Source organism: Natrix helvetica, assembly GCF_964273705.1.
Source record: "Natrix helvetica genome assembly, chromosome: 3".
NCBI classification, from domain to species: domain Eukaryota; kingdom Metazoa; phylum Chordata; class Lepidosauria; order Squamata; family Natricidae; genus Natrix; species Natrix helvetica.
In genome coordinates, this window is record NC_138549.1 from 141,098,720 (window position 1) to 141,115,357 (window position 16,638).

Sequence of the window (16,638 nt, forward strand, 5' to 3'; positions counted from 1 at the left end):
GGATTTCAGGATATCTAAACTAAAAAGAAATTGATTTAATCACTACATATGGATTACTAATTAGAATCCTGGATTTTGACAGTACACTAATCATGAATGGTTGGCTCTCAGAATCCTCCCAAGATGCTACTATATGTTTAAACTTATGAAATGATTTTTTGGTTTTCATTGGAAGATAACAAATAGATATAATAAACTATAATATTTAATAAATCACCCTTCAGTTATACTATCATCTTTCCAGCTTTGGTTTACAACCAGATAAGTATAAGCATAGTTCCCAACTGCTGAAAACTTGCATCTTTGTTCCAAACTATTTTAGTGTAAAGTAGTGCAACTTTTTTTTCAGGTGACATTTGCCTTTTGAATAGCATGTTGGAAACCATACTCTAAAATGGACTGAACCAAAGTTAAAAAATAAGCATATTTTGAATTAAATATAAATTAATTAAATGCAATTAATATTCCTTTCCATATATTTAATAATTACATTATTAAATGTAATTACATTTAATACATTTTTGTTATATTAAAATTATATTAATATTTGAACGGGATTTAATATGGTTTAGTTAAAGATTGAAGGGCTGCATGTCACAGGTTGTGCACATATAAAAAGTTGTGAGTATTAACTTTCCCTTAGACTAATGGTCCCCAACCTTTCAGTCTTGGTGACCCAGCAGGGAGGGAGAGGATGGTTCTGTGAGAGCGGCCAGTTTGTGTTGCTGCTGCTCACGCGAGTGGAGCTTCGCACATGAGTGGAAGCACTCGCGTGAGGAGAACTGCATACATGCGCTCACCTGGCATTCTCCTAGGCGCTGCTTGGAGTGTCCAAGCATGGGTTATCTTCAGCTTGCTGCCCAAGGACTGAGTTCAAAGTTTGTGTAGCCACACCTCTTGGTCCTCTCAGAGGCTCAGTTTAAAAAACTCAGTCGCCCTAAAAGGATACTTTTTGGGGAGTTCCAGTCCTTGAGCAACAGATTGGACTCTCCAAGTCAGTGTAGTGTAGCCTTTATTATTTTTGTGTTCAGTTAGGTTAGATTCCTTTATCGTTTTCTTCCAATCTGTCAAGAGTGTGGATTGTCTCATTACCTTTAGATGTGCGAAATAGACTGCCTGGAGCATGGCTGGCTTTCGCTTTGCTGCGATCAGAGCAACACCATGGGAGGCTCGCTAGCGGCTGCTGGCGAGCCTTTGGGGACAGGTAGGCAGTCAGGGTCCCCCAAAGAGCTGTCGCAGGACTGATAGATAGCCGGAGGCTCTCCTGAGTCTTTGGAATAGCCGACAGTTTCCCCGTGCTGCTCCAGGAGTGCGGTGGCCATTTTGAAGGTGAAAAAATTGACGCACTTTATTCCTGAGGTGTTTCAAGCCGCTGCAGCCTATTTCCTCAGCAGATCACCGCTTGGAGGGGGCCTAATCAACTGACCTCGTTCTGGGTCTCCACACAGGCCTCCCCTTCCCCAGGACTTTCATCAAGCGGCTGCAGGGACTTTGGCTATTGCCTGGCCATTCCCTGGTATTTAGAAATAGCACGGATCTGCGAGTGCCTTGGACAAATCTGACCGGCGCCATTTTGTCTTGCCTTTGGTTCTTGCTGGGACATTAACAACGTCTAAAAGCCCCCTTCTCAACGCGGCCACGCCATCTTCGGCCCTAAAGCCTCGTTTCTTTTGCCAGCTCTTCAAGCCAATCCTGCATCTGTGCCTGACATCATGGCCAGCATCATTGAAGCTGAAGCGAATTCCCAGGCAGGACCCACCTCTAGTAAGCGCAGCAGGCTCAATCCTGCTGCTAAGGGTGAAGGGGCAGGGTGCCCATGCAAGGGAAAGCAGCCCAAGCCCAAGAAAGGTGTCCAAAGCTGCTGAGAAGCGCCAAAGGGCCCTTGAAAAACAATTTTAAAAGGCTCAATCAGCCCAAACACAGGAAGGGGATCCCTCTCTAAGCAGGGAGGAGTTGGCGGATCCTTCCCTTCCCAATCCCCAGCGAGATAGGTCCCCATCCCTGACAGGTGAAGAGGACTTTGGATTTTCGCCCAATCCCTCTAGGGCATCTTTTGGGTCCCCCTGTTCTTCTGTGGCTGAGAAGTCCATGAATGAGGTATGCTCCATTATGGAGGAGGAATCTTTGCCCCCATCTGGAGCTGGACCAATCCTGCCTAGGGATTAAGGGCCTCAGCTGTCCAGGGAAATGCAGGATGTAGTTGCATGTGCGATTTCCCAGGGGATTGCGGATGGCATCCAACAGTTAGGCATCAAATTGCCCATTCAGACCACCAATCCGAGCAGGGCCTGTGCCGCTGGGTCTAAGAATCCACCGGCTAGAGATGCCTCCCTGGCTCCTTCGGGGGTCAGTGATGTGTTCCAGGCGGAGGAAGGTGACCAGGATGCTCCTGATCTTTCAGAGGACGAAAATCCTCTTCCCGACATGCCCGCCTTCTCAGGTTTATTCAAGCCCTCTTATGTTTAGGGCTGTCCTTACTAAGGCCAAGGCTTCCGCCACCCAAATGGGTCTCCCAGCTCAGACAGACAAGACTTCCACCGATCAGGGCAACAAAGATACTATTGGGCCCCAGAATCCTGGTGCGGGGCTCTTCAAGGAGACCATTCCTCCTTAGGATCTGGTCCCAGCTCCCCAGCTGTTCCTGGATGTTATCCATTGCCAATGGACCCAACCTGGTTCTATGGCTAATCCCAGTGGGGTAGATAAACTGTATACCATGGAGAGTAGCCTTGAGGCTCTCTTAAAGCTTCCTCAGGTGGATGAACCCATTGTAGCACTAACTTCCAATTCAGTGCTTCCAGCCGACCTGCTGGAAGGCTTAAAGGCTGAGGACAAGAGAGCGCGGAAGCCTCTCATAAAACTCACCTGGCTACTGCATGGGCCATGAGAAAGTCTTCTTCTTTAGCAGAGCAGCGCTGTTATGGCTCCGCAAACTGCTGTACAGCCTACCGACGGGGGACACCAAAGCACAACAGGATGTGAATAAAATCATAGCGGCTGTCGAGTACTCTGCCAACGCCTCACTTAATGCCACAAAAGTTTCCTCCAGAGCCCTTGCCTCCAATGTGACCTCGCGACGTCTGCTGTGGCTTCGCCACTGGCAGGCAGACATGAAGGCGAAGTGGAAGCTCGCTTCCGCTCCCTTTAAAGGGGGAAAGCTTTTTGGGGAGGCCTTGGATTCGGTCTTAATTGAATCCAAGGATAAATGTAAAATCTTACCAGCGGTCACCAAAAAGCCAGACCGCAAGGGTCAGTCCTTCCATAGGCAGCCTTTTCGGAACGCAGGCCCTCCAGCCTCCTCCGGGGGATTTAATTGGTCATACTCCCAATCTCAGGATCGTGCCCAAGACAGGTCATCCTACAGGGACAAAAACAGGCAGCAGGGCAACCGCAGGCCCTTCCGAGGGGGAGTATTCCAACTGTTCCTTCAGAAGTTGAAGTGACCGTCACCGGTCCCCTCCCATAGGCGGTCATCTCCAACTATACGCCGCTCAATGGGAGGAGACAACGATGGAGACACTTGGATTCTGAATACGGTCCATCATAGCTTGAACCTGGAATTCCTCTCATTTCCCCCACGGACCTTCGTCCGTTGTCCCATTCCCAAGTCTGCCCACAAGCACCAGCTGATGCGGGCGGATATAGGACATTTGCTGGAGATACCGGCCATCAAGAAGGTCCCCAGGGGTCAGGAGCGCAGGGGGTTCTACTCGATCCTCTTCTTGGTCCCAAAGTCTTCAGGGAGAGTAAGGGCAATACTGGACCTCAAGAAACTCAACATCCTTCTAGCGTACAAGCGCTTCAAGATACAGTCACTTCAGACCATACTGGGTTGCATCAGGCAGAGCGACCTCCTAACTTCCATCGACTTGAAGGAGGCCTACCTTTATGTTCCTATTCATCCAACGCACTGCAAGTTCCTGAGGTTCCAGTTTGCCAACCAGCACTATCAATATAGGGCCCTCCCCTTTGGCCTCTCGTCAGCCCCAAGGAAATTTACCAAGCTTCTGGCCGCCATCGCAGCGCATCTCCGATCTCTCCCAGTGAGGCTCGAATACTACCTGGACGACATTCTCATTCATTTGTCGTCCAGGGGGCAAGCCCAAAGAGATCTCGACATCACCATCCGCGTTCTCCAATGCCATGGGTTCTCAGTCAATCTCGACAAGAGCCATCTGACTCCAACATGCAGAATTCGGCATCTGCGGAAGGTGATCGGCTGCAGGAGCTGCAAAGTCTTTTTCACACGGGAGCGGGTGAACAGCATCAGATGTCTGGTGAGACGCATCCGAGCGGCCGAGTCAGCATCCATCGTCTCCCTCTCCAGTTGCTCGGAAATCTAATCTTGTGCATTTCAGTGGTTCCGTGGGCGCGTCTGCATGCGCGAGAGCTGCAATGGTTCCTCTTACTGATCCAGAGACGCAAGGCCAGCAACTCCAGGAGAGTGGTGCACCTTTCCCCAAGGGTGGTTCGGTCACTCAGGTGGTGGCAGTCGGAGGCCCTGCTACGGGAAGCCTTCTTCAAAGAACCAGAGAGCCTGGTCATAACAACGGACGCCAGCCTATATGGTTGGGGTGCTCATCTCCAGACTCACATATTTCAGGGCAGATGGTCGCAGGCAGAGCTCGCCCACAACATAAATTAGCTGTAGCTCCAGGCCCTCAGGTTTGCCCTGCGTCATTTTCACCCTCACATCAAGAGCCGTGATGTCCTAATACTGACCGACAACATTGCCACAAAGGCATATATAAACCACCAAGGCAGCACTCGAGCTCAGCCCCTGATGGCAGAAGCAGAGCGTTACCTGGCATTGCTGCGGGCAGATTACATCTCGGGAGGGGACAACATGGCCGCGGACTGGCTGAGCAGGACTACCATCAACAACTCGGAGTGGCAACTCCATCCATTGTTGTTCTGTCAGCTGTCGCAGAGGTTCAGCCTCACGAGGGTCGACCTGTTCACCACCCAGCCAACACGCATCTTCCCCGGTTCTTCGCCAGGTTTCAGTGCCCCGGCGCAGAAGGGACAGACGCCCTACGAAGTCGCTGGCCTCCCGGCCTCTTGTATGCGTTTCCGCCTCTTCCCCGATACCACTGGTGATCAGGAAAATTCTGGCGGAGGAAGCAGAAGTATTGCTCGTAGCACCATACTGACTGAGGAGGTCCTGGTTCGCCGACCTTGTCAGCCTGTCGGTGACCAAGTACTGGCGCATACCTCAGGAGCAGATCTCCCTCAGCCAAGGGACCATTCAACATCTGGACCCCCAGTGGCTGCAGCTAACCGTTTGGCACTTGAGGGGGACCTCCTGAGACGTTGCAGATTTTCTGACAAGGTTATCCGTACCATCCAGGCGCCCCTCCACTGTCAGAATTTACGAGGCGACTTGGTCTGCTTTCTCAACTTGGTACCAGTCTCATCACGTTATTGCCACTTCCGCAACTTCTGGATTTTCTCCAGGAGGGCTTGGACAAAGGCCTCGCGCCCAACACGCTCCGTTGGCAGACAGCAGCCTTGGCCACCAACCTGTCCCCGGACTCATGTCTGTCCCTTAGTAGACATCCTCAGCTTCATAGCTTCCTCAAGAGGGCTACCAATCTCAGCCCTCCTACAATTCACCGATACCTGTCCTGGGATTTGTCCCATCATCCTACAGACTCTGACTGCAGCTCTGTTCGAACCGCTTCGATCCATCGGTTTGCGTCACCTGTCTCTCGAGATGGCCTTTCTTATAGCTGTCACCTCGGCCCGCAGTATTTTCGAGCTAGCCACTCTTTCAGTCAGAGATGACCTTTGCGTTGTGCATCCGGACAGGGTCGTTCTCAGACTGGACCCTGCTTTTGTGCCGAAAGTCAACACTATCTTCCACAGGTCACAAGAGGTGATTCTTCCTGATTTTTGTCCACGACCTAGACATCCAAGGGAGCACATGTGGCATAAACTTGATGTTCTCCGTGCTGCTCGCATATATAAGAAAAGAACTGCTTCTTTTTTCAGGTCGGAATCATTCTTTGTGTCTTTTCAGCCCATTTCCACGGGCAGGAAAGTCTCATCTTCTGCCATAGGACGCTGGATATGGGCATGTATCAAGCTGGCCTACGAGCAGTAGGCTAGACCGGTTCCTCCTCGCATTACAGCACACTCAACGGGGAGTGCTGTGACTTCGGCCCCATGGGCCATGCAAACGCCCATCGAGGAGATATGCAGGGCTGCGACGTGGTCATCACCATCTCCTTTCGTGACTACAGACTGGATGCTTTTGCTTCTGCGGAGGCTTCCTTCGGGAGAAGAGTTTTACAGCGGGTTATCGCGACTCCCATGGGCCTGGACATTTCTTCTTCCCACCCATGTGCAAGTAAATATGAATTATTAGAAGGAAAATTTCATTGTATGTTAGGCAAACTATAATTGACATAACCCAATCATTTCTAGCATTGTGTCTTTCTAGACACAATTCTATTCAGCAATTATTTGATTGGATTTTTTTTTAAAGGGTAGGCTTTTACAAGTATCAGCTTACCAGACTGTGGCTGTTCTAGTCGCATTAAATGATTGTGTGGTATGTTAAGTGGAGCATAGGTAGCTCAGGGGGTATGCGAGGCCCACAGGCAATAGTGCCCATTGGCACATTGAAAGCTGTTACAGGCCAGGAGACCCCATTGGCTACCACTGCAAGTAGCTGCCAGGAGACCTGGGCTGGATACTACATGGCCCAATGGCATATGGAAATCTGCCAAACTGTGTACAGGGCCCAGCAGCTTCATTTACCTTTGCATTTTCTGCAATTGTTTATAGTTGCTCCCAGACAATGTGAGGCACAAACTTCCTACAAAGGCTGCCTTGTGCCATTCTGCAACTGGGTGCCACTGCAATTGTTCAGAGGGCTCCTTTTCCAAATTGTACAGTTTAGAGAAGGAGCTTCCCAAATGATTGCAAGAGTGGTACCAGCTTTCCATTGTGTAGAATCAGGCTTAGGCCTCCCAGACCATGGCTTATTTCCACAGCCGATGGGCATTGTAGTAGTCAGTCTGGATCTTCTGCCTGCAGCAGACCTCCTTGCACTGATGGGCCATGTAGTGGCCAGTCTGGGCTTCCCAAGCATGGTGGGATGGGGACTAGATCTAGGTTTCCAAGATTCTGAGACTTTGTACGATCCAGGTGGGCAGCTGAGATGGGAGAGAGAGAGATGGGTGGGGACAGTTGCAGTCCCCCTGTGTGATTGGTCATAAGAGTGGGTGGACTGCCAAATGGCTGAATTATTTCTTGGCCATCCAAAGATTGTCCAGACAGTTCTTGGGGTTTATATGCTTCTTAACTGCTGAAAACCTGACTGTGATCATTATCACGATATTTATGAAAAGGTTAATTGTAAAACATTCAAGGACTGTTGAGCAAAAGCATGAATAACAATCACTATTGCCTCAGTATTTGTATTTGTACTTTATTTGTTTTGCCACCCCTGCTAGGATTTGAACTGGAAAATGAAAAAGATATTTATTTCTTCAGAATAATGTGAAGAAATTGTCATGAATAAGATTTTAAAAAATGCACAGACTGATAAACCTCTTAGAGTTAATAAGATATTGCAGGCCCCATTGGCTAGGGAGCTTCACTTGGTGAGTCCTAACCAACAGCCTTTTGTATTGAAGCCAACACATGTATGTGAGATGAGCTGTCATAAAAATGATTAAATCAATAAATAAATGTGTAAGGATATACTGTTGAATGTATACTTTCAGTTTTACTCAAATATATTCAGCAAAAGCTACTTTAAACTTTGTTTATGCAGGTATCCAGCTCACATTGAAGAAATTGATTATGAAGAAGGAAAGGTGCTTATCCATTTTAAACGTTGGAATCACCGCTATGATGAATGGTTTTGCTGGGACAGTCCTTATTTACGTCCTTTAGAAAAAATACAATTAAGGAAAGAAGGATTGCATGAGGAAGAAGGATCTTCAGTAAGTAAAAACACTGGTCTAGTAACAGAATTACATATCCACATAAATTATATAATTTAAAAATTAGAGGAGCTTAACACAATTGCTACATTTTTCTTTTTTTATTGAACGTATAAGATAAAATCTACAGATAGTCCTCGGCTTATGGTGACAGTGGAATCAGAATTTTTGTTGCTAAGCAATACGGTCTAAAATGTGGCTGCATCACTTAGTATTGGTAATTCCGCATTGCTAGTTACTGTCGTTAACTTAATTTGTTGCAGTTGTTGGGTGAGGCAGCTTCCTACCAGCTTCCCACGATCAAAACAAATGGAGAAGCCAGCAGGAAGTTGCAAGTCTCAGACCAGCAGGCAGGTAAGTGGCTGCTGCTGTGAGAGATGGGATTTAAGGGGTGACGAGGTAAAAATGTGAGGAGATGTACGAGAGGCGTCATGCATGTTGGGGAGGCATGTACCAGAGGCGTCATGCACGAGGTTGCAGCATGGATCAAGTAGGGGACCATTTGGGTTAAAGAGGGGTGAGATGTAGGTTGGGAATGGCTTGTGGGGATGCACGAGGAGAGCCATATGCATTGGGAAAGAGGTGAGGGGGTGCTATGTGGGTCAGGGAGGATGCATGAGAAGTGCAAATGAGTTGGACAGGGTAGATGTTGTGTGCGAAAGGTGCTGGTTAGGGAGAGTGCACAGATGTGTGTGAGAAGTGCTGCAGTGGGAGGGGTTGTACAAGTGACTGGCATGAGCTCAGAAAGACTTCCTCAGTGTGGAAGACTTATCACATCCACTTGCAACCTTCCCTGCCCACTTTCCCTTTGACAGTTTGGGGAAGTCAGCAGAGAAAATTTCAAATGACAATAGAGTGATTGCTGGAGGCTTAGTAAACAGTCTTAAGCGCAAATGGGTTCCCAGATTGAAATCATGTGAGTGCGGGGATGTTGCAGCTGCATAACTTTGGAGACCTGTCATAAGTCCCTTTGTTCAGCACATTTCTAACTGAACAGTCGCTGAACAAATGGTTATAAGTCGAGGACTACCTGCAAAGAAAAATAAACCAAGAAAAAATGAAAAGTTATTAAACATAAACACAGATTTATTTTGCTTAATTATAACTATAAATAGTGTAATAAAAGAATGATAACTAGCTTTCTATTAATAAGGCTAGTTTCTAATGAAAAGCTGATGAATAACATGTATTGACTTTCATTTAGGGCTTCCACCATCAAAGAACATTTTGCTGCTGAAAGTCAATTTCTCGTAAAACCAAATAGGTAGTTACTCTGATGAATTTCATTTAGGTTAGCCTCTGGTTAACTCAAAAGAGATTAGCAATATTCAGTTTTCAAATATTTGTGCCATTTCATAGCAGTTTGTTAATTTTGATTATTTTAATTATATCAAGCACAATCTTTGTTATGAGATGCTATTATGATAATGAGTTTCTTAATAAGCTGCATAGCATGTTTATAATTCAATAGAAAGTAATTAATGATATCTGCTATTGAAAATATTAGTTTGTAACAATAGACTATTATTATAAAATTACAATGCAGTAGCATATTTATTTTATACAATTTAGAATGATAAATGCTTCCTGTTTTTCTAGGAATTTCACATAAATGATCAGGTGTTAGCTTGCTGGTCTGATTGTCGTTTTTATCCAGCAAAGGTTACCTCTGTTAACAAGGATGGTAAGGCATCATATGTAACTTTTTAATATCTGGAACTCTATAGAGATTCTCAGTCATCCAGGTCATGGTTGTCCCAAAGGTGCTTTTTCAGGAGGCAACTAGACTTACTTGTTTTTTCTTTGAAGATGGTTCACTTCTCATCCAAGAAGCTTCTTCAGCTCTGACAGGATAGTAGGGAATGGAAGGATTTATATTCCTTGCAGACAACCGGTAATTTGTATTCTTTTAGAGGGTTGTTGAAGCAATAGCTGGAAGTATTCTCCATTATAGCATTCAGGAGTATCACAAAAAACAGTACCATTCTTTTCATACTGTTCCTGACTTTTATGAACATAAAATGTTAGTTGTAGTATTGTTTCTTCAAGATATATATATCATTTATCTCATTGAGGATTTTAGGAAGATTAACTTCTTAAATTACTGACATAGGGTCTAAGAAAACCTCTGACCCAGGGATGGTTCATTTTTGGAGATCACCTTCAGCTCTTTAGAAGTTGTCTTGTCTGAATCAGAGCTGAAACTTACAGGCATCAATGGGGGTGGCAAAAAGAAAGGCAGGTGAAGAAGTATATGTGATAATTGTGCAAATCCAATAGTTTACATGGTTGTGTTAGTGATTTGGCACAAAGATGTAATATAAATAGTCCTTGACTTACAACCTTTCATTCAGTGACCATTCAAAGTTACAATGGCACTGAAAAAAGTGACTTATGACTGTTTTTCACACAACTGTTGCAGCTTCTGCAGGCTCACGTGATCAACATTTAGGCATTTGATAACTGACATTTATAATAGTTGCACTGTCCCAGGATCATGTGATCCCCATTTGTACTTTCCCAGATAGCTTCCAACAAGTAAAGTCAATGACAGAAGCTGCATTCACATAAAGACCATATGATTTATTTAACAACTACAGTGATTTGCAACTGTGACAAAGGGCAAAGAAAGGACTCCCTGGGGATTTTACTTCGCTAGTTGTTGCTAACTATAGGAGTGGTGCTCATCTCCATTTCAAGGGCCATTGAGCTAGCCCTGTCTGAAGACATTCCCATGGTCATGTGGCCAACATGATGTTATGGAGCGCTGTTATCTTCCCACTGATGGGGTACCTATTTATCTACTTGCATTTGCATGCTTTCAAACAGCTAGGTTCATAGGAGCTAGGGTGAAGACAGGAGCTCACTCTTGAGGCTCAATGCTTAGGTCTTGAACATGGACCACTGGCTTGCCAGCCGCCAAGCCCAGTGTCTTAACTACTAAGCCATCGCGACTGGCAAAAAAAGATAGTAAAATGACATAAAACTGACTTAATAACTGCCTTGTTTAACAATGGAAATTTTGGGCTCAATTATAGTCATAAGATGAGGTTGACCTGTAATAATGACATTTCCTTGATTACATTGTTGCATATGGCTTCGTTGTTATCATTATGCTTCATTACAAGCATTACTTGTGAAAACTATAAGGTGCATGGAAAAAAGGAATTTAAAATATAATATAGATTTTTTTTCTGCATTAAAATGATTGTACTTTTGAAAGAAACTTAAGTACAAAATTGCAGAATTTTTCATATTTACTAAATAACCACAACAAAGCAAGTGTTTATTCAATATTTGCTTTTAATTTGCTAGCCACATTCCTTATGAGAACAGGCATGATATTTATAGCTGGAGGTGCCAAGCTTCTCTCTCTCTTTCATGGGGTCACAGCCATAAACTGCATTAGGAATTATTTTCCCCCTTTCTTTCCTGAACATTATTATGTAACATGTTTTTCCTGATAAAACTATTGATTTTCCACTTATCTTTGACCACCATCAGTGACATTTGCATTTGCTAGATAGGTCCTGAGCTGCTTCCTCCTCTTCTGTCTTTGGCAGTCAATACCCTAGGGATTCACTCTTCTGCTTTGTGGACTTGAGGCCACACTTAACAGGCCTTCAGCTCAAACCAAGTCAGTTTGCCACTCTACCTTATTCTTTATTAAAACCATAGATCTTCATCAGCCAGAACTGCTTAAGTCCATTTTAGTTCCCAGCCATTACCTCCATTCTCACAGTTCTTCCTTTAGTTCCTCTCATAGTTTTATATTGCCCTTAAGGACAGCCCAGCATCTGTGCCTCTTCCACTCTCTCCTTTGGGAAGATGCCCCAAGAGAAAATATGTTATACTCCCAGGTCCTTAATATGCACATCAGTTCAAATTGTTTGTTTGTTTGTGTTTTTGCATGTACATGAGAACAACCAGTGGGAAGCCATGACTAAATGCAGGCTGTCACACTAATTTTTTTTCTTTTAAATTTCAGGAACTTATACTGTGAAATTTTATGATGGTGTGATTCAGACAGTCAAAAATATACATGTCAAACCTTTTTCCAAAGATCAGGTAGGAAACATTTTGAAATTTAATGTATGTCAAATTGATCTCATTGATTAATTTGATCAAATCAAAGTTGATTTGCAGTTTAAGGTATGGGCCACATTTGCATGTCATGCAACATCATTGTGAATATAAAATGCATATCTAGCAAATCTAGGTTTATGCATTAATTCTCTACTTACATAATAGAAAAGAGATTTTTTTTTTGCTTCTATTTAATCAGGGTTCAGCATGTTGTCCATATATGAGGGGAAAATACCTTTTTAAAATAAAAAACTGCCTTGAAATAAATTTGTTTTTAATACTCTGTTTCCCTGAAAATAAGACCTCCCTGGATAATAAGCCCAATTAGACTTTTGAGTGCATGCACTAAAATAAGCCCCCCTCGAAAATATTGCAACAGCAGCAGCCATGAGGTGACCATGCTCCCTGCCTCTTGCACCTCAAAAATAATAAGACCTCTCCGAAAATAAGGCCAAGTGCTTATTTCGGGGGTCAAAAGAAAATAAGACCCTGTCTTATTTTCGGGGAAACACGGTAACATATGAAGCTGTGATTCTTTGAATCAGTTTGTTACAATGTACTAAGTCACACATCACTATCCATGCACTATTTATAAGGCACAGTGATTTCATTTATTACTATACTATGTTAAAATAAATGAAGCTATGTGATTAAAGACCATGTCTAAATCTCATTTATAGATGATAGATAGATAGATAGATGATTGATAGATAGATAGATAGATAGATAGATAGATAGATGATAGATAAATAGATGAGATATATATATTATTTTGTTTTTCTAGCTTTTTCCTTAGTTTAATAGTATATCTGATCTCCCTCTCCCATCCTGTAAATAAATTAATAAATTAATTTGTAATAAAAATAAATCACCCACTTCTTTGTTTTTAGTCTATTGTGAATAATACAAAACCTAAGGAGAGATGTAATGAAATTCCTTCATCTCCTGAAAGATGGGAGAAATTTAAAGAGCAAAGAAAAGCATCTGAAAATAATAAGAAAGACAAGGATGAAAAGCCATTAAAGATTGAACGAAGATCTAAAACCGATAAAGAAGGAAAACTAATTTGTTCTTCAGAGAAAAATAAAGTTTCTGAAAAAGCACTATCTAAAGATGGGAAAGAAGACAAGGAGAATATATCTGAAAATGATAGAGAATTCTCAATAGATACACAAATTGAAAAAAAACCAGAAAATGATAATGTGAAGGTCCCATCAGAAAACATCAAAGAAACTAAGCGACGGCGTGGTAGACCACCTGTGGTACCTCCAGCAGGTCAGTCAAAACTAAGTGTTGGGACAAAGGTATACAACCTAAGGTCCCAAGATCATTATGAAACTTCTCCAAACTGTTAGATTTGGCTCCAAGTGCTCTTTTAAAAAATAACTATATCTTTTAATATGCTAGAAAGTTGTTAAATATATGGGAATAAATAAATATTCTCTATGCACACTGGCATGCATTAGGTTTTATTGAAATGGAATAACATTTTCATTTGATTCTAGGCTTCTAATTTTGTTATCCTTGAACCTACCTACTTCTAGGAATGGAGCTCATAGTACATTAGTTAATCTAAAACTAATACTCAGTGCCCCATATTTGCAAATAGACATAGAAACTGTCTGTTTATGTGTTAGAAATGTTTAAAGTGTTATAGACTGAGTTCTATCTATGATTATGCCATTTGTTTTAAATCACACAATGTGTTTGGGTAGGGCTTGTTTGGTAGAATTGGTAGCATAATAGCAATCTTGTTTTTTAAAAAGTATTGGATAGTTTTTGAAGACAGTAATGACATGGATTTTATTTTATGCACTGACTGTACACCGCCCCGAGTCCCTTTTTGGGAGAGGGGGCGGTTTAAAAATCTAAGAAATAAATAAGAAATAAATGGAGATTTCCTTTTGACTTATCATTATAGAATATAATGAATAATTTAAACTAAAAGAACTACAGGATTCAAATTCTAAATCCTGCAAATGCCTTATACAAAATTACTTTCTCCTGCAAGAATGAACTCTTTCATGTGTGTGTGTGTGTGTGTGTGTGTATGTATATGTGTGTGTATATATGTTGCATTTGTCCTGATAAATAAATAAAATGTGACACAATACATATTGTATGTATGTATGTATGTATGTATGTATGTATGTATGTATAAATAAATTCTATTTATATATTTAGAACAAGGTTCTCAAACACTGCAGCCAATAACTTTAGAACTGAGAAGACGAAAAATTCCTAAAGGAGGAGAGGTCCCTTCAAAACGTCCCCGGCTCCAGAAGAATATGTGTGAGTCAAGCTGTGTTTATTTAAATAGAATAGAAAATGTTCAAAAAAACAAGTATAGTATAACCAGATTTCAAATGTAGGAATTTAGTGGGACAGTATTTTTAAATAAGGATGTATACATAAATGTCACGATAGGTGTCAATATTATCCAACCTTGGTTCACTACTCTAAACAGGGTGGGTGTGAAATTGCCAAGAAATAACTAAAACTGAAGAGTAGTTTGGAACATCACATACACAAAAATCACAGAACAATGGGAAATCACGTCCAGATGGTTATGCGAAATTTGTACAAAGACCTCTGTATAGACACTGGATCAGTGGTGGGTTTCAAAAATTTTCACCACCGTTCAGTGGCCGTGGCTAGGTGGGAATGTGACTGAGTGGGCATGGCCAACTTGATATCACATGCAATCACATGACACACACCCCAGCAAGTCACACCCACTGAACCGATAGTGAAAATGTTTGGAAGTTATTGACACTTTGGGGGAGGGGGGGCAGTCAGCCCGGCAACCTGGCTCAGCATGCCAGTCATCAGAGGTGAGGAGGGGTACTGCCTCCCCAGTCCAGGCTCACAGCTCGTGCCAGACTGAGGCCTCAGCTGCCGCCTGCTCCCTTTGTCTTCTCGGCGGTGGGAGCGGTGGCGGCAGCACCAGTCAGGCTGCCAGCTCTCAAAGAGGCGGCTGAGAGGGTTCTTTTACACCCAAGAGGGCAGCAGATCCATGGCCTCAGGGAATGGTGCGTCTCTGGGCCCCCGACCCAGGATAAGCGGGCAGCATGCTTACTTAAACTTTGGTGAGCAGAGCGGGCAAGGCATGGAGGCGATTTGCGAGGTGCATACCTGGAGACTGGCAAAGGCATATATAGGCCTCGGATGGGCGGGGCAAGCATCAAGTAGGCGGTGGGGTGAGCGAGCGGCGGGCGAGAGCCCAGGGGACCGGCTTGGGGGCGTGGCCAGCCTGCTGTCCCTACCCGTTCAGCAACCCAAGCCCAATTACCACTACTGGTTCACCTGAACCGGTAAGAACCCACCTCTGCACCAGATGTCACACTTGACTCAGGAGAGAAAGTACCTTTATCGGATAACTTTTTTATTTATTTTGGGTATGTATAGCAATGTATTTATGGTGTACTTTATAGTGTACGAATTGCTATTTGTTTAACAAAATTATTTTTAGCACAAGAGAAGTTGAAAAGTGCTCCAGACAGTGAAAAAGATTCCGTAAAGAGACAATCAAGGCATTCTACTACCAGTAGCCATGACACTTTAGACAATAGCATCACCACACCAGTTCTGGATGAAATTGGGCCTTTTGAAGAAACTACTCCAAAAGAAATTAGTGAAGGTAAAAAAAAAAACTCATTTTATAGGTGTTACCAGTAACTTTTGGAATCAAAGCCCAGTTCTAGAGTTGTGGGATTATGTGGAAGTTTGCCCAAAATCATTTTTTATCTTTTTTAAAGATAAGAGGTGTTTTGTTCCTTCTTATAGATCCTAGCTATCACCTAGGAATTGTGTCCAATAACCTAAAAGTTATTTTACATAATTTTTCAAGAAATGGGAATGGAAGGATTCAAAATAGGGTTACTTTTATTGGAATAGCTATACTAACAGAATCTTTAGGTTTAAATATGCTTCCTCTTTCTCACTTTGCTTTCATGTGGCTAGGGAAGAGCCTGTTTACTCAAATTACTTTCTTGTAATTTAGAAATGGTACTTGTCTGATTATTGCTATGATTATATTTATGCAAGATTACATTTCACAGATGTTTTATAAAAATAATTTACTATGATAGAACTATTTGTAAAACTGTTTAAAACATTTAAATGCTTAAAGTATTTTGAACAGTCTTTAAATTGTACTTTGTGGGACAAGCAGAAGCTCAGAAATTAAACACGTCTGTTAAATCTTTAAGAAGATGTTGGATAGCCATTTGTCTGGAATGGTATAGGGTTTCCTGCCTAGGCAGGGGGTTGAACTAGAAGACCTCCAAGGTCCCTTCCAACTCTGCTATTGTACTGTAAATGGAGCAGCATTATTTTAATGCAGATTGTAGCACTGAGACAAGTTAATAGGCAAGGGAGGGAGAATTTAAATGTTTGAGGAAAACCTTTTGAAACTAAAGTACTTGGAGGATAAAAATTATCTTCATGCTAGCTTGGATTTTATTGTTTCTTAGTTTGAAATAATTCTACTTCTGAAATTCTAATTTTAAACTGCACACTCAGTGCAAGCATGCAATTAAGTTACTTTTTTATAGTTGCTCAAAAATTCCTTCTATAATATTGTGTAATCCTC

General features: G+C 42.8%; 1 protein-coding gene across 7 annotated transcripts in view; it reads left to right on the forward strand.

The window, feature by feature from the left end:
* Nucleotides 1-16,638, forward strand: part of PHF20 (PHD finger protein 20) — a 47,006-nt gene that overhangs the window by 12,012 nt on the left and 18,356 nt on the right. For 3 of the 7 annotated variants that reach the window (XM_081946352.1, XM_081946354.1, XM_081946355.1), the window contains 6 exons: nt 7,787-7,958; nt 8,222-8,312; nt 11,947-12,026; nt 12,935-13,319; nt 14,229-14,336; nt 15,517-15,684. In XM_081946352.1, coding sequence (XP_081802478.1) covers nt 7,787-7,958; nt 8,222-8,312; nt 11,947-12,026; nt 12,935-13,319; nt 14,229-14,336; nt 15,517-15,684 — 1,004 coding nt within the window. Of the gene's footprint in view, nt 1-7,786; nt 7,959-8,221; nt 8,313-9,557; nt 9,643-11,946; nt 12,027-12,934; nt 13,320-14,228; nt 14,337-15,516; nt 15,685-16,638 lie in introns of those variants that run through there. The other 4 variants (XM_081946353.1, XM_081946358.1, XM_081946356.1 and 1 more) reach the window with 2 other exon arrangements.